Source organism: Amphiprion ocellaris, chromosome 5 (genome assembly GCF_022539595.1).
Source record: "Amphiprion ocellaris isolate individual 3 ecotype Okinawa chromosome 5, ASM2253959v1, whole genome shotgun sequence".
NCBI classification, from domain to species: Eukaryota; Metazoa; Chordata; class Actinopteri; family Pomacentridae; genus Amphiprion; species Amphiprion ocellaris.
Window position 1 is genome coordinate 36,996,170 of NC_072770.1, and position 18,775 is coordinate 37,014,944.

At 38.3% G+C, this 18,775-nt stretch overlaps 1 protein-coding gene and 1 long non-coding RNA gene across 2 annotated transcripts; both read right to left on the bottom strand.

The window, feature by feature from the left end:
• Positions 1 to 134: 134 nt before the first annotated feature.
• On the bottom strand, positions 135 to 6,333 carry LOC111564133 (cysteine and glycine-rich protein 1-like). The gene is made up of 6 exons (XM_023263550.3): positions 6,177 to 6,333; positions 5,284 to 5,393; positions 4,775 to 4,943; positions 3,176 to 3,305; positions 2,992 to 3,085; positions 135 to 651 (listed from the first exon to the last, which is right to left on the bottom strand). Exons 2-6 carry the CDS (start codon positions 5,390 to 5,392, stop codon positions 575 to 577), a joined length of 579 nt encoding a protein of 192 aa, XP_023119318.1. The 5' UTR covers position 5,393; positions 6,177 to 6,333; the 3' UTR covers positions 135 to 574.
• Positions 6,334 to 13,641: 7,308 nt separating this feature from the next.
• LOC129348894 (uncharacterized) lies at positions 13,642 to 15,829 on the bottom strand. The gene is made up of 3 exons (XR_008601637.1): positions 15,749 to 15,829; positions 15,005 to 15,163; positions 13,642 to 14,059 (listed from the first exon to the last, which is right to left on the bottom strand). It is a non-coding gene; the product is annotated as an uncharacterized LOC129348894 (long non-coding RNA).
• Between the last annotated feature and the right edge of the window lie 2,946 nt (positions 15,830 to 18,775).

Sequence of the window (18,775 nt, forward strand, 5' to 3'; positions counted from 1 at the left end):
AGGAATAACAATCACGCCTGAGAAGAGCGCGTAAACATAGTCGCTGATTTCATCAGATCAGAGCCACAGAAACAACAACAGTGATTGTGTAAAGCTGTCAAATCTTTGCATCACAAGAAATAACAAAACTCCCATTGTGTGCTTTATGCATGATATTTATTTGGCATATTTCAAGACAGTATGTACACCATTTGACATGTAAGGCAGTAAGGATGTTGACTGTAAGTGAGGCGTGATTTAAGGTTGTTTTTTTCTCAGCTGTCAGACAATTTTTAGATGTTAATCAAACTCAGTGCTTGCCAACATTTGTGTCTCCTAGTATTGAAAGTGGCCATTTTGTTAACTGGTTTAAACACACAACCTGCACATCTGAAGACAGAGTTAGAGCTCAGTGTTTTTAAATGTTTACTCCTCATTCTAATGCAGAAAACCTACATGTGGTGTACTGCTTTAGCTTCTCATGTTGTGTGGCTGGATTAAGGAGAGCAGTGCTAAATAGGGTGGATATCGACTGAAAGATGCTGGAAGCTGTGAGATCTGAGCATCTGTCCTGGGTGGACTCAGGCTGCAGGCTTCACTGGGCGTGAGAAAGAGCTCCTGCACCCTGACCGAAGCCAAAGCCCTTGGGACCAAAGTTCTTTGCATAGCAACCTGTGAATGAAATGACGCAGAATAAGAAATGTTTAAAGTACAGTTTTTACCTTAACTCACAGACACATACATTTAAAATGGATAAGAACTTGTAGGAAAATAGAGGCGACCAGAGCTGGTGTTTAGATGCTCTACAGATGTTAATATTTAATGTAATGATAATATAATGTTAAAAAAGTTCTATATATGTACCTGCTACATCAAACAAAGCGTGACCGATAAGCAACAAGAGAAGACAACAAAAAGAGGTGCCTTTTAATTTCCTTCTTCAACCCTCCTGTTGTCCTCATCTATGGGCACCAAAAAACATTGTTTCCTGTCTGAAAAAAATCCAAAAATTCAGCAAAAAAATCCTCAATTTTCTGAAAATTTGCAAAACCTTCAGGAATAAAATTCCAATAATTCCTTAAAAGTTTCCCGTAAAAGTTTTATTCAAAAAAATCCCCCAAATTTGGCAAGAAAATTCTTGTAAATATTTTCAAAAAATTAGTAAAAATATTTTAAAAAATCCTAAAAATATTTAAAGTGATTCCATATATATCAGTAAAACTTCTAATATTTTCTCTAAGAACATTCACAAAAAATCTTTATGTGAATGTTCTTAAGAAACATTTTTAACATTTTTTTCCCACCAAAAATGTTCAAAAATTTCCCAAAAATTTTGAAAATGTGAACATCAGAAGTTTCACTGTGAAAATATATTTTTTTTCCACATTTTATTGGAATAATCAACTACAACATCAAAGAAAAATATCGCAAATGGCAAAAGGTGAGAAGCTGACGACTGACTGAACCTCTTAAGTAAATCAGAATAAATATTTCGACTCGATGTGACTCAACCAGTGAGATCAGAAAAAACATCATACTTCTAATACTGCATATATCTAACTTTTAACCCTCTGTCTTATTCTTTGATTTTTAAACTGCCTAGTTTCCATGTTTGACATGCGTGCTAACCTAGCTTCTAGCTAAGAGACTGCAGATGGAAATTAGCTTAAAGCTAACTCTGGTGCAACACATCAAATGGCAACATTTATGTTTAATATTGTACATGGTCCCTTTTTAAATAAACTGATTATTATTAATAATAATAATATTAATAATAATAATAATAATAATAATAATAATAATAATAATAATAATAATAATAATAATAATAATAATAATAATAATAATAATAATAATAACTAATTGTGCATTTAACACACTATAATTTTTACTATTTATATTAATTGTCTGCGTCTATATAAATAAAGTTATTAGTATTATTAGTGAAGACATTGTTTTTATACTGCAGCTTTTCATTACTTCACTTGTCACTTAATATGATGATTAATTTTCTCAATAAACTGATTAATTATTTGGGTTATAAAAACTCAGAAACTGCCAAACACCTGCTACATGTTCTTAAATCGCAGTGTTATGTTTCAGAACCATCATTTATTCACTTCACTATCTTACAAAACCCCCCAAAATATTAGCAGAGCCTCACGAGTCTAAAGTGTAGAATGTTTTGTATTTTTCTTGAAAAAAAAAAAAGACTTAAGTGATGAGTTGGCTATCAGATGTTCTACCCATTACCTAACTAATTTACCCACTAATTATTACTGATTATTATTATTGTTATGTGCTGATCGATGTCTGTCCACCTTGGCTTGATAACTGTTTTCTTCAGCTTGAGTTTAGGATTTCTACTAAACAGGCCTGGAGAATTTCAGATGGTTAAGATTGTGTGTTGTGTGAGGACAAATGGGATACAAATGACATTTTAAGGTGAGTGTCAGGCAATTTCCAAGCAAAATCTACTAAAGCAATGAACTTGACAACATTTTTAGTTGTGATACTCGTGTACAGAGTTAAGACTCCACCTGCTGATATGTTCTGTCATATTAAGCTATGAAGTTTGTGAGAGTTTAATTTGACATCTTCAGATTCAGAAAACTTTATTTGTCCCCAGGGGGCAATTAAAATATCTGCTCAGCTACAGAGGACTTTTCATGTTTTCATCATTGTGATCCTACTACACATCCACCACTGCGGACTTATCAGTCAGAAATGATCCAAGGAACAACTGATTAAGTTGTGGGGGTGTTTCTGAGTTCCATCAATTCCTGCCGCCTGCTACATATTTAAGTCACGTGATTCAGTATTTGTGCATAACACACACCTGTGCTCAGCGCAAGATCATTTAGTTTGTGGGTACATCTATATTAAATGGAGAAATTCTATAATGCCGTGATTTCTGCTGTTAGTTTTTTCAAGATTTCATCCATTGGAAATGATGCAACGACTAAGCGGCTGTTGCTTTTCTGGTTTCGGTTGTAGCTGATGTACACAAACCTTTACAGTAGATCTCTCCGTCTCTGTCAGCGAGGGTTGTCGACTCGAGTCCTTTGCCACATTTGGCACAGCGAAAGCAGCCCTTATGCCATGACTGATGAGAGAGAGGCAGAATTTGTTTGAGCAGAGTGCTAAAACTAAATAAAACCTTCTGTTACAGTGTATAATACCAACAGTTTCTCACATTGCCTCCACCGACAACCTTCTCGGCTGCGTACACGGTTTTCTCACATCGAGGACACACGTCTGAGCCTCCTGGCGTCTTGGCAAACTTGGAGGCATTGCGGTTGTTTGTAGGGCGATGTGGAGCATGTCTGTGGAGAAAAGTGTTGTTTTTATATGGCGGTAAGATAAAAGCAACTGAAGGTCACAGACTAAACTAAGAAAGATCGAAACTTTGCTTTCGTTTACGGATGTTTTACCTTCTTTCTTCCTTCCAGAACTTGTTAAAATGTGCTCTTTACTATACGAAATGCTAACTTTAAACACAAGTGAGCTATTCTTCGTCATTCAGTCCCTCCAGGAATTTGCAATGTTGTGATCACGTGAACTCAACCAATCTCCGCCTCCCATGAGTTCCACCAATCACAGCAGTCCCCAGCGCAAACGTAAGGCAGGTACGTCAACAAATTCACTTCCTTGTTTATGGTTTGAACATCCAGACATTCTAATGTCTCTCATTTACCCACAAAAATTATTTTAAAGACCGTGAAAAACAATTAATTCCCTGATGTTCTTCACCAAAGCAGAAGTAAACTGTTTTACACCCGTGCAATATTGCGGTGGAAAACAAAAAAAACAAACAAAAAAAATCATCGATTGAACACTTTTCTATGACTAAACATATCAGGAGAACAGCTGAAACGAGCGGATCACAAACCAGACAGATCACCGTGATGGAAACTGTTATATCCAGATCTGTTGGAGCTCTGAAAGAATGAAGTTGAGTTAGATTAATTATTCCGCCAACGAACACGGCAGAGTTATGTGACGATCGGCGTATGTGAATCATTCCTCTGGTAACAACATTACTCAAAAATGGACAAAGGGATTTGGATGAAATTTCCAGGGAAGGTCAGAAATGATACATGGACCAAGTGATTAGATTTTTGACAGTGATGCAGCTTAAAGTCTAGATCCACGGATTTGTTAAGGATTTCCCATTGAGATAGCGGCACGGTAACCATGACAACAAATAAACACTACCTCAGCGGCCTGTTGTCGATCACATCATTGCGATCCTACTAGAAATCCATCCTAATGTGGACGTATCAGAAATGATACAAGGAACACATGATTAAACTGTGGGGCTGTTTCTGAGTCCCATCAATTGCCACCACCCGCTACATATTTAGGTCACGCGATTCGATATCCGTACATAACGTACACATGCATCGACCAACCACTTCCTGTTAAACCACTATCTGGCTGCTGCTAATTTCCCACTATGGTATGCCAACTTGTGTAAACAGGTTGGAGTGTTAAAGAATTAGATTAGGAATAAATATTGTCTATTAAAATGCTGAAACGTTCTAAAAGCTGAAAAAAATGCAACTTATTAGCAACTCTCACTGTCTCCTGCAATTTCATCGCAACAAATACGTTTAAAACATCACAATTTACATCGCAATTTTTTAGAAAAGCTGCCGCAAATTCTGGCATTTTAGGACGCAATGACCTCGAGAAACGCCCGCGAAATCCTGGAGGGACTGTTCATTCTGCGAGCTGAATGAACGCTATTCCTAGGAGTTAAAATAACTGGAGGACGTGATGCCTCGCTCACTCTTCAGGCTTGATTCCAAGTCCTTCTCCTGTGTCCATGCTCAGGACGCCGGCTCCTCCTCCGAAGCCGTAGCCTTTTGGCCCGTATTTCTTGCCGTAGCACGATTTGCAGTAGATCTCGTCCACATGAACGGCCACTGTTGTGCTGTCTAAGTTCTTCTTGCAGACCACTAGCAGGAGAATGGAGGTAGAAAAGTTCACTTGAGATCTCAAACTTTAACAGCCAACAAGATGAGCTCATCTCATGACACGACCACAAACTATGTGTGACATTTTACAGAAGCTGGCCTGGATAAATACTCATCTGGTAGTTTCTCTGCATGTACCTTAAAAGGAAGACCCAACATTCGTCACACGTGTCCACTGGATCCAAATAAGGAATGAGATGCTTGAGTGAAAACCTGCGGATGCTCTCTTTCCTACCCTGCCAAATACTCTGCATTCCTTTCCGGTACTTCCTACGACTTAAAGGAGCCAAACACAGTGGTACCTGAGAACTTTAATACTTACTACACAGAAAGCAGGACTTGTGCCAGCTCTTCCCCTCACACTGCACTTCCTCAGCGAAGTAGACAGTTTTCTGGCAGCAGCCGCACTTGTTTCCTCCTCCGAAAGGCATCCTGGACACACACACAGGACGGCCGCTTGTGTACATTTCTCATTTACTGTATATATAATGCTCAGAGGAGTGTTGCTCTGCAGACGGAGGCCATCTGCAACACTTGAGGCCAGAAGCAACAATATCTATAAAAGGAGAAGCGCCAGTTTGCTGCGATCTTTCTTCCCCTCGTTGGACCTGCTGGTTGTAAAATGCAAAGTACCTGCTAACCTGGCGCTCAGATAAAACAACTTTGGAAGCTTGTGTTAGGCGTGTTTTAATGTCAATGCGTCGTTTGGAACACCGTAGGCACAAAAAAGGGGAATAATCTACCAGATCGCTCTGGATAAACAGGAAATTCCTTTCATATCGTTTTGTAATCACACATCCACTCCAACAAACTATGATGCAGCTCTGAGGAGGTTTCTGAACAACATTAAAGACTTAACCAAGAGTGTGTTTTGAAGTTTCCTTGAGGGTGTTCTTATATACAAAACTCCTGGGAGAGCGGTGGCAGAGTTATTTCCTATCTGATGCTTTTCCTACTGATGCTCAGGAAGACATTTGCAGAACAAACCCTCCCCAGACAATAACAGGATATTTTCTTTCTTTAAAATCAGGCCTTTTAATGCTACATCAGCTCACATCAGAGCAGTTAGTTGATGAACACTGTTTCTTTCATATTATTACACTAAATTCTCAATTTTAATCATTTCTGTAACTTCAGTAACTACAATACTAAAAATAACAGTTAATTATTAGTACACAAAGTAGAAACACTATTCAACTTGACCATCCCTCTTACCTGAGACAGGTGACAGGTGAAGTACTGCTCCGTCTGTATCTGTCTGGTGAAACTACGATGGCTGACCTGAGAGGAGACACTTGTTGGATGAAGTGAAGCAGAATGAGGCTGAACTGAGGGAGGAGTCGGGACTGGGAGACAGACGGAGGGTGAGAGAATCAGGGAGGGAAAAGCAGGGGAGAGACGGGGGAGAGACAGATAAAGAGTGTTAGACTGTCTCATGGAATAAAAATGAGTGAAAACTCCTGCAGAAAACACTCAGAACTAGATGTTTAAAGCAACTGATGGATGGGAACACTTCACTGATACAGACTCAAGGTGATTCTTCACACTAGCGTCCCCAGATGGTAAGACGAGGGAACTAAATCTGAATGGATGAATCCACCGAGGATGTCGTTTTTTTTATTAGTTTCAGATTTTGTGTTGAAAGCCCAGATTGTAACTGATGTGTCCATAGGTTTCATTTAAATGCTTCTACGTCCATAAAGCTTCAAGACATTTCAAACACAGAAGCAATTCAAGAAAAGCAGAGAGCACAGTAGTCTGCTAAGGCTATCCATTCCCCCATATGGCACTGTCAGAAATGCAGCATTTGTTTATTCATTATTGATGATCAGAAATCACAACACCATAGAATGTGTCCATTTAATATAGATGTACCCACTAACTAAATGGCCTTGAGCTGAGCACAGGTGTGTGTTATGCATGTGTACGTTATGTACAGATACCGAATCACATGACGTAAATATTTAGTGGGCGGTGGGAATTGATGGGACTCAGAAACACTCCCACAATTTAATCAATTGTTCCTTGTATCATTTCTGACGGATAAGTCCCGATAAGTCCACAGCATTGATTTGTAGTAGGATCACAATCATGTGATCGTCAGCAAGCATCTTTCAAATTTGTTAAAAAAATGACAGTAAATGGTCCAAAATGGCTCACAATTTAACCAAGATGTGTGAGAAATGGTTCTGAACAATGTTCCCTGTAATTTTTCCTGAGTGTGAGCAAACACACAAACTCCCTGAGCGTCCCTTGGACCACTGTGAGCAACATCAGACGTGTGCACTGTGGTCACACCAGCATCACATCCATTCAAGTTACATGGTTCATTAAAAGAATCAAATTACAGCATTTACATTTCTGTTAAAACACTTTGACAACAGGAGCCAGTTGAAGGCTGCAGTGATTTTAGTGACACTACAATGTATAAGAGTGAAGTTATTGAATATTTGTCTCTCTTTACTGTTGCAGCGGTTTTGCAAATTGCAGACGGACCCTGTTCACTCCATAGACACCAATGTTATTCCTGTAGCTTGAAAGACAGCTACTTTTGATAAAACTGGGCTTGTAGCACTTTGTCTGCCTTGCAACAATGGGAAAGAGGCACCGTTTATGTTTTGACAACCTATATCTAATGAGTTATTGATGCTGGAAGTCCCAATCTGTGAATATCTTTCCAGCTTTACTGAACTTGGGGCCACTACCACCTAAGGAGTGATATATTTAATTTTGAAAAAAGCATTTAGCCATACTTAAAGCTTTAAGTGCTTTATTAACACGGAACTAAAAATTTTGTATTGTTTTATTATCACAGGTTCTGTCTGAAAAGAGGTGGCATCATTTTAAACTGTGAAATCAAACTAATAAAATGTAATGACCAACCAGTGAGCAATACTGGATTCTGCAAAAACATAAACAACTTTTTTAAAAATCTAAATCTTACCTTAACACAGTTAATGTATTAACTTATTTATGTGTGTATGCATGTATTTATTGATTTATTTAGTACTGTTAACATATCAGAGTTCTGAGTAAATTTTTCTTTAGATAGACAAAGGCCATTTATTGATTACATATAGGCTGTTAAATGTTTATTAAAAACTAAAAAGCATTTTAAAAAAAACAACTTAGGCATTTATTGAGTCACTAAAATACTGTAGAGTACAGACCACATCAGCATGATTATAAGCATCCTCTGGTAAATTAACAACCAGATACTGATGTCTCTCACCATATGGACTTCAGGAGATGATTAGATGATGATAAACTGTGACCTACTGGTTGGGTTCTCTCTGTTCTCATGTTTCTTACATGTTTGTCCCCTGACAGCCGGGTCCTAATGTTTTTTGAGCAACACACCATACTATGATGTTTTTACAATGATGGTTCTACTATGGAACCAGTTTGACATGTTCAGGTGTTCTTTGTGTGAAAACTCAGAGATTTCAGGTATCAGAAGGTGGTTTTCAACTTTCTTTGTTAACTTTCTGCTTCAACTTTAAACTAAATTTCCTTCACTAAGCCAGCCCTCTGGACTTCCAGGAAGCTGTGTTCCTATTGGCTGTCCAGGTGGCTGCTTGGTGTTATCAGGAACACCTGAGCAGCTCAGTGTCTTCCTGCTTTATTTAGCTGCAGACAAACATTTCCTCTACTTCCCTTCATCACTGAACTGGGTTTGGCTCCATTGCTTTAGTTTGTTCTTTAGGCGTTGGCTTGCAGCTTCCAGCAGTAAAATCGTCTTTAATGTGTTTCTTGGTGTGTTTTAGGGCTTTGTACTGGATAGTTTTCTTGGTAAATGTGGTTCTTTAGCCACAGGTAGCACATGGTGCTAATGTGTGCAGTGATTAGTGGATTTGCTGCAGCTGAGTTGTGTCTTTATCTCGGCTGTAGTGAGTCTTTAGAGGTTTTTGGTCAGACGCATTCTGTATTCTTGTTTGAGAACCAAGGTTGGTTGTCCAGAAGGTAAGAGTTCCTGTCCTGATTCTCTGTTCTCAGAGCTTCTCTGGTAGGCTGCAGGAGACTTTAGCGTTTGGGTTGTGCTAGTTTGGTTTTTGTATGGTTTCATTTGGACGACTATCTTGAGGCCCCTCCATGTGGTTTAGTGAGGTTTTCTGGAACAGTTCTACAAAGCAACCTGCAGCAGAAGAGACTTTGAGAGTTTTTAGGAAGTTCTGGAGACCAGACTTTAGAGCAGCAGAAACATTTGTCAGCAGTTTGAGCAGGAGAAGGTGAGCTTCAGAGTAGAAATGAGGAGAAGGAAACCTTCTTGACCCGTGTGGTGAGGTCCTGTACCAAGAGTTTGAGCAGGTTGTGAAGAGTCTGTAGTTCTTTGGTCTGAAAGCACAAGAAGAGTCGACTCATTAAAGGAGAAAACAGGAGATATTGTTGCTTCTTCTGTCACTCTGCAGTTTCCTTAGACTGAATATCAAGTTTATATTTTAAATGATTTCCCATGTGAGCCCAAGAAGACTTCAATAAACTCCCTCCATCCCCTGAACACAACATATTTTATTACCATGTTAAATCTTTTTTTTGTTTTGTTTTTGAGTTTTAATCATAGTTTTAGCATAGTTTTTTCTCTTTGCTTGTTTAGTTTTGTCATCTGTGTGAAAGGTGCTAAACAAATAAAGCTGAATTGATAAACTGAATAATTGACTAACTCATGATTGTGACAACAGAAGTATTTTCATTGTGATTTAGGGGTTTATTTTGTTTTTAAGGTTGGGGTTAAAATCTTGACAGAAAAAAAGATTAAAGAAATAAACTACAGTAAAAAAGCAATTAAATCAAAGGGAAAAAAACATTTAATAAAACTTTTAAAAAGCAAATTGAACATTACATACAATTAAATTATATGAGACAAAATATGTAATTAGAATATTAAACGGAAGATACAAAGCATGTAATTATGAAATTAAACAAAATTTTAAATAAAAAATATTAAACATTAAAGATGAAATATTTTAGATAATTAAACATTTAAAAAATGCAATTAAACAAGAATATTACACATTTAGAAAAATACAAAACATTTAATTAGATTATTAAACCTTTAAAAATCAAAATATTTAATTAAAAAATTAAATGTTTAATTAGAAAATTAAATCTTAAAGACAATAAAACTTTAAATAGGAATTAAACAGAAAATACAATGAAGCATTAAAAAAGAAAATTAAACATTAAAAGGTGGTAAAACATTTAAAAAGAAAAACCTTAAAGATTTAATTGAAAAATTAAACATTGGGAAAGAAAAGGAAATTTTTCAAACAAGCCGATAAAACATTTGAAAAACCAACAATTAAACATTAAAAAGACAAAACATTTCAAAATCAGATCAGACATTAGAACACAATAAAAGGTGAGAAAAGAGCAAAACTAAACATTTAAGAAGAATCAAACTAAAGACAAAACATTTGAAAAGACACCAGTTAAACTTTAGAAGATCAAATTAAACAGAAGAAACAAAATGATCAAAAGAGCAAAAACAGATAAAGGCCTTAAAGGGTTTTCTAGTCTGAAATGAAAACATCAAGTTGTTTCTTCAAACATTTCCTCTTTCTATGTTCTTGGTTTGATTGTGGACAGATTTACTAAGAACTCATTTCAGAAAACTGATTTCCAGATAAAGTCTACTAGTAGTTGAAGGCATTTATCAAACTAATGTTACCTTCTGATCTCCACAAACTTTACTGTTTAGTGAAGAGAATCAAAGTTTGTTGAGGATTTCTAAAAAACCCACAGGTGAAGGTCTGAGAAGAACTCAGACGGATGATCTAAATGTGAAATCAAGACTCATGGTCACAAGTTTTAAGACTTCTGTTAACCGGAAAGTTCAAACTAACAGAGAAGTACTGAGAAACTTTTAAAACTTCAGTCCTCAGACTGTCTGAAGGTTCAAACTAACAGAGAACTACTCAGGAACTTAGAAGATATCAGTCCTTGGACTGTCTGAAAGTTAAATCTACCAGAGAACTACTGTGGGACTCAGAAGAATTCAGCCCTCAGACTGTCTAAAGGTTCAAACTAACAGAGATCTACTGTGGGACTTAGAAAATTTCAGCCCTCAGACTGTGTGAAAGCTCAGGTCCTGAGGACTCAGGAGGTGTGGAGGCTTTGGAAAGTCTTGGAACTGAGGGTTCCACCCTCCAGCACAAAGGCTGAAGCCCAACCTCCTAAGAAAAACGGTCAAGACGAGACTCAAGTTAAAAAAAAAAGTTGAAAATGACAAAAAATAGATGATAAATGCGCAAAAAAAAGAAGAATTAGTATCTGAGCGAGTAGCTCAGGGGGATAAGAAGAGGACTACCAACTGGAAGGTCGCAGGTTCAAGACCCACCACTGGCCTTTTTCATTCTTTGTCTTTGTCAGTATTTTGAGAAAATTTAAGAAGTGTCTGGTCTTGAACCAGCAACCTGCAGCTCCATAGGCAAATCCTTAACTCACTGAGCTACAGATCAGATACAAAGAAATAAATTCGTCGTCCCTTTGACATCGTAGTTCCTGAAGTCACCACATGGGTGGAGCTAAGGCGGAGTCTGGGTGGAGTCAGGGCGGAGAGTAGGCGGGGAGGTGGGTGGCGGCCTCCCCCCTCTACTCCCCCACCTCCCCCCACCGCCCACCACACCTTCCCCCGCCCCACGAGTTCTTCGAGTCTCCACGAGTTCTTCCAGTCTCCACGGGTTTTCCCGAGTTTCTGGAGTTTTCACCAGGTCAGAGGCAGAACAAGTTGTCATGAAGAGGTGTTGAAGTCGGTCAGGATGGACTGACTTTTTACAGCGACTAGAAGAAAGACCACTAGAAGAGCAGGTCTTTAACCACCATCCATAAAATCCATGGAGTCGCTCCACAGAAATGAAGGGACGTCAACTTTTATCAACCTCCATCCAGATGTTCAACTTCAAATCTTTACTTTGACATTTTTAGCACCACAAACCTTTAGTATCACACTTTATTATCCTTTATTAGGACTTTAATGGAATCCACCAGCAGATTTAGTTTTTGTTGAGAAACTTTATTCTTGTCGTCATGGGACTGCAGTATTTAAAACTGTTCCTTCTATTTGACCTCATGTTTATTAGTTTTAGTGGAGAAAGTTTGAATTGTCAATTAGTCTCTTAAAAACTAAATAATAAATTGGATTAGTCGAGAGGTTTAAATTTCTTACTTTGTCATATTTTAAATATGACAAAAAAAACATAAAAATAAAGCATCTTGAGACAGTTTGACCTGTAATTGGCGTTATATAAATAAAATTGAATTCAAATTGTATGTATCTTGTAATGTTGGAGTAATTCAGCCATATATGTTAGAAAACACATTTTCTTTGTCCATTAATCTGTTTTTTTTTTTTTCCCAGTAATTCATTTCTTGTTTTGGTTTATAAAATGTCAAGCCCAAATATATTCAGTTTACGGTCATAAAAACCAAAAAGATTTACATTCATGATGCAGGAATCAGGCAGTTTTTCACTTTTTATCTTAGTTTAGTCAGAAAGATAGTTGATAATGTGTGAATTGTTGCAGCTTGTGAGCCGTAAAAGGTTTTAATCTTTGGGGCCGAGTGTCAGAAAACATTTAGAAACCAACATCAACAAAACACTCAACAAAGATTTGAACATCATTAAAGGGAAATCCAACTTTTGCATGACAATGTCTAATTAAAGGACATTTATTTCCAACGTAAATGTGTGATATTCATCCTCTGGAGCTTTCTCTTCACATCGTCTTCCACCTGGACTGGTTTGGTCGGGAGCATGTGCAACAAACATTTGAAAATCTGCACTTTAACATCAATGAATGACGCTGAAGTTTAATCTCTACATAAATGAGACTGAGTCTGGATGTGCTGCTCTGTCATTAACTCTGAAGTTTAGGGAAAGTTTAAACAAAAGAGGACAGTTCAGATCAGACTTGAGAATGAGCTTATTTTCTAACAAACATCTCAGAGTTTCTGAGCTTCAGCACCTCTAGCAAGATAATTTAACAACAAACAACTCAAGAGATCCAGAAGTTGGAGAGAGTTAGCTTTAGCTGAGCCAAAGAACATGAGGGATGCTAACCTAGCAAACATTTCAGACTTTTCTCTGTGAATTCAGAGAAATAATTTCCTATTTAATGACAGAGCTACACATCTTAACTCAGTCTCATTAAAACAGACTCTAATACAGTGTCATCCATCCATATTAAAGTGCAGTTACCCAAAATGTTTGCTGCATGAGCTCCAACAAAACCTGTCCAGGTAGAAGGCCACTTTGACAAACAGGAAGTGGAAGATTCCAAGCAGATTTATAGAAGGGGGAACCAGACTGTACTAAGTGTGGTCCAGTATAGAGGGGTGTTTTGTGGGTTTTTAAGGCCGATAATGATTATTAGTGAGACATTTGGAGTAGATAATCATTTGCAGTAAATGAAAGTATTTAAAATCTTGGAGTTAAACTTAGAAGAACACAAACTCTAACAGAAAACTTTGTTGATACGTTTTTGTTTTGTTTACAGATGTTAAGTTAAAGGAGTTTTATTCGTGACGTATAACCAATCAAATCACTGCAGAAGACAGAGCGACCACAGGTAGATTAAGGTTCAGAGCCAAAGCAGCGCTATTTTTAAATGTATTTATTACCGTAAATCAGTAAAAAATAAAATACTGATAATCAGTAAATCAGTCAGCCCACAATTACTACAATTCTACAATGTATGTGTCTTTCCTTTGACTTGTTATTTGTACAATATACGATGTATATGTTGGTGTTTTTTCATACCAAAGGCTGTATTATGATGTTTTCTAAGAGACATAATGTGCTTCTCTGTTTATTCTGGCCCAGGGCCCTGCACTCCTCCTCTGTTGTTTTCTGGATTGTACTCAGCTGCATGCCTTCGTCCACCCGGCCTCCGTTGACTCGTCCCGCCTGCCGTCTCTGGAGCTGAAGCTGGATTGGAACAGACCAAAGTACAGTCCAATCACGATGCCAGCTGCCTCTCAAAAGGCTCCTTCATCTGGCAGGTGGCGGCACTTCTTCTGAGGGGAAGCTGAGCTGGCCTGGCAGAACTTTGGAGATGTGTTCCAGTGGTTGGTGGATGTATGGGGAGATAGAGAGGGACCTTTGAATTGTTCACAAAGGAAAACAGGGAACCCATTGGTAGTTTTAGTTTAGGGTGCTACTGCGGTGTGTTTTGGGGTTTTAAGAGGTGAACAGGAAGAGTTTTTTTTAGTATTGATTATCTTTTACTTTGTTCCTGGTTGGAATGCCCATCAATGTCAACATGAAGTTCACTTTTAGTTCTGTTTATTTATTTTTATTTTACTAACACCCATTTGTTTTTAACCCCCTCACATGTTGTGTTGTTGTAAACTTACTCTTTCAAATAAATACTTGTCTAACCCTTTGGAAACCAGTGTTTGGACTGTTTTTGTGATGCTCCTCACCTACTTCAGACAGTCAGGACAAAACGTTTTGTGCACTAAAGGCTATACTGTGATGTTTTTAGAGCGACATGCTATACTATGATGTTTGTTGGGCGACACGCTATACTATAGGCTTTTTTAATTGACATATTACTGTGACTTTTTTTTTGGTTTTGTTTTTTTTTAGCAACATAGAATTCGAACAGTTTTAAAAGTTACTATACTTTTACTTGTGCAATGAAATTATTATTCTATGGTATTTTTTAGATGACATATTATACTCTGATGTTTTCTTGAATTACATACTATTTTGACAATATACTGCACTATGACATTTTTTGAACCACACATCATACATGACAATTTTAGGCAACATCCTATCATTTTGCGCTTTTTGAACCACATAATAATCTGTTTTGTTTTTTTTTCTTGTCAACATGCTGTACTATGAACTACAGGCCATACTATGTTATTCTTGAGTAAAACATACTATACTTTGACATTTTCTGAACTACATCCTATACTATGGCATTATACACAGAGTGCTTTGGTTACATGTTGATTTATAATCTAGATTTTTTTCTGTTTTGTTTTTTGACAGGATTACCACAGACCTGACTGTGAACACCGTTGACACCCACCTCAGGGAGACACTGTCTAAGATCTCAAGGCTGCTTGGTCGTGGTCTTTCTGGCACGTACTCTTCCAAGATGAGCCGGGAAGTTTAACACTGATGGAATGACACCAGGTCTAAGCCGACAAACTTCCAATTCCTCCTCAACCCATAGTCTCGGGGAAACCTACATGGAGTAAGAAAAGTAGACAGAGAAGTAATTAAGTCTGTACACAGCATATTAAAAAGAAATCATGCTAATAAATTAAGTACAAATAACCAAATTCGCCAATATACTGGAGACCAGAGCTATTTAATTTGATAAGTATAACCTTGTTTAGTAACATTTCAATTATTTGAGAGCAGTCCTGAAGAACATAGATGGTAATCTGGATATATATGAGTTAGGCTTTATAACTACTATTGGAAGTATTGGTGGTAGTAATAGTAATGGGACTACTACTAGTAGTGGTGGTAGTATATTACTGCTGCTGATACTGGCACTGCTACTACAACTTGTAATACTATTACAAATGCTGATACTATTTCTACGACTCTAACAGCTGTTTATACTACTACTGCTGCTTGTACTTTTAGTATTACTACTACTGCTTGTACAACTATACTACAGCTACTATTAATCGTCTGGTATTTGCTTGTCAAGCTGCTAGCTCACCTTAGCGTTTTGCTAGTGGCTAACTAGTTAGCTCTCACAGACTGGAAGCTCTCAACAAGATTTCATAATGAAAAAAGAGCCAAAAACTATTCTTACCTATGAAAAGTCATTCCAAGTTTCCTTGTCTCAATCGTACGACGTAGTGTGTAACTGTATGCAGCACAGTGAGCCGGCATAACCCTAACCCTTTCATCAGGCGTTCCTGAGCTGGCAGCTGCACAGTTTGCATTTACACCTGCCTGAATTCTTGGTCATTGGTCTCATTGTTCTGATCATGCTTGCAGGCATTTACACCTGTAGTAATAATAATAATGCGAAAATCAACCATGCTCTCCGTTTACCGTGTCTTACCAGTGATAAGACGTTGTTACGTGCTGGAGGTTGATGTTGACAGTGTCGGTGTCCGAGCTGGTACTGGTCCTGAAGCTGGTGGTGGAGAGGAGGCAGGGGAGCTGGGGGCTCCATGACAGAGGTGGAGCAGGCTTCGCACGTCGAAAGGGATTCTTGAACAGAAATAAACACTCACCCTAAGCACACGAAAAATACGACATTGTAACTTGTGAAAAAAATAAACCTTTAAGACCACTAGCTTAGTTTGACATGCAGACTGATGTATTAGCTTCTGAGAGCTAAACGTTAGAAACAGCAGCACGAAATACAAGCAGAGCACGGAGCTAGCGCTGATGGCTAACTAGCTAGCGCTGATGGCTAACTAGCTAGCGCCGATGGCTAACTATCTAGCGCTGATGGCTAACTAGCTAGCTTATTGTCTGCTACAGGAGACAACAACGTTACTTTCTAAATACACTTGTCTGCTTAAAAGAAGCTTGCCACCAATGGGATAAATGATGTAAAAGTTTCTTGAAGTCACAAAACACTCACCATTCTTGAACGTCTCCAACAATGCAACGGCTGAGTCTCCCTCCTGGTGCTGGCGGTGCGGTGCCAGTCAATAGCTTCCATTAAACCTCTTCCAACACCTCCTGGTTGACCCGCGCCGGCCGTTGGTGGTCCTTGGTGGACCAATAGTCATTTTTGAGCTTTTTCAGCTTCTCCCTACACTGCTTCATTGTCCTCTTTATATACAGTCTACTGTATATGTGAGCGGCCATCCGCTCAGAGACCTCCTGATAAACTTTCTCCGTCCAGCTCCCTCTGTATTCTTTGGTCCACCACCAAAGACAGAAAAGTCTCGACCTCTTCATTCACCCACAGTACAGGTCTGGCTGTCATATTAAAATTATGAAGAACAGAGAGTTCCGTGAAGAGCAATGCACACCGTCACTGTTTAGTGTTTTTTAAATGCCGGTTTTGTTTTTGTGCTGGAGTCGCTCGTGTGTCGTCACTCCCTGTCCAATCAGTGGGCTGCACTCCTGTCCAATCAGTGGCCTGCACTATGTAGACGTCACATCTCGGCTCACTTCATCTCGGTTGGAACCTCAGTCGAGAAGGTGCAGAAACTCGTGCCTGATACCATACACTAATCCTTATGGAAACGCTCGCAAACAAAGACGAGCCGAGCCGCACCGCGCCGAGTAGGTGCTTGTGGAATCGCGGCTTATGAGAACAACGGTGGCTGCACATAAGGACGCCTGACGTTGATTAGCTGCGTAAATACCATTATATACAGTCTATGGTAAATACGTATGTGAATCGCATCATTGGCTGCAGCAGCCAGTCACCGGTCACTCACTGACTCACATTGAAAAATAGCACAGAATGAATTGTTACGTGTTTATTTTATTTACAATTTAGGTTGGATTTTTTTTTTGTGCGCAGCCAGATTTTCTGTGCACGGAGACCGTGTCAGCAGTGCGCAATTGCGCACACGCGCAGCTTAGAGGGAACAATGGTTCTGAATTACATAGACCTGTCCGAAAAGACTGAACATTTTCTGAAATGACTTGGAATTGGTCCAAAATGACCCAATTTGTCCAAAAATTAATTAAAAATGGTTAAAAAAAAAAAAAAAAAAAAAAAAGGCCATTTTTGGCCCGAGGGCCACATGTTTGACACCCCTTCCCTATTGAAATTGAAGGAATTATTGTTAGGTTCAGAGCAATGAATTATTATTATTATATTACGTGTCAAAACCCAAACTTAACCTGAACCCTGTTGTGAATTTTAGCTGCTGTAAAGTAAAATTGTAACTTTAACCATTTCCTTCTTTAAAAATAAACATCAGACGTCATATCTAATGTGGTTTATAATCAGGCACACTTCTATTGTTCATCTAATGACAGCGTTAAAAGGAAGGACTGGGAAACCAGAGGAACCTCAGGGGGCAATAGATGCTGACCTCTGTCCTGAACACACATCAACTGTTGGGATATTTTTAACAAAACTAATGAAATTGGACAGTCCTGTTTTACTACGTCACACTAAATATTCTCTCACTGGACCGAGCGTTTAATCTGAGTCATACCTGAGTTTGATGAGCATCTTTACCCACTACAGACTATTGTCCACTTCACAAGCAGCTGTCTCAACCTCTCCCCCTCATTTAGAGCTGGAATATTCAACTACAGCATATTTACTTTTCCACTGCCATGGCTTTAATACGTTGATGTAGACACATGCTGTTATTATTGACAACTGATGTAGTTTTGACTACACTTTAAGGTTTCATCAAATGGTTGACCATTTGAGTCGTGTAGTTTCCCTCCAGATGGTTGGTGACGTCAGGTTGTGTCTCTGTTAAAGCGTCTGTCACAGAAGCTCCTTTCAAAGCCCTTTTGTCCTGCAGACTGCTTCATTCAAACACTAAGTGTGGGAACCTCAGAGCAGCTTTCTACTCACACAGGACACACACCTGCTACATGTGGACAAGATGGTGTTTCTAATTTAAACAGAAATATAGAAACACCATAGAAATGTGATGCTGTCCTCCTGCAGTATGTAGAACCCAAAAATATTTACTGCTTTTAAGTGAAATTTGGGGAAATTATACACGAGATGCCTGTAGACAGAATGCTTTTAACATAACATATATACATACAAACATATGAACATACATACATACACAGATAGATACTAACATACATACGAACATACATACATACAAACATACATATGAACATTTGAACACTGGAATGAGCTCTCTTGATATGACCCTGCTCACAT

Coding starts and splice junctions, on each gene's coding strand:
- LOC111564133 (XM_023263550.3), bottom strand. CDS start 5,392: ATGCCTTTCGGAGGAGGAAACAAGTGCGGCTGCTGCCAGAAAACTGTC. Junction 3,306..4,774: donor CTTGGAATCAAGCCTGAAGA/GTGAGCGAGGCA, acceptor TTTTCTCCACAG/ACATGCTCCACATCGCCCTA. Junction 3,086..3,175: donor AGGTTGTCGGTGGAGGCAAT/GTGAGAAACTGT, acceptor CTCTCTCATCAG/TCATGGCATAAGGGCTGCTT.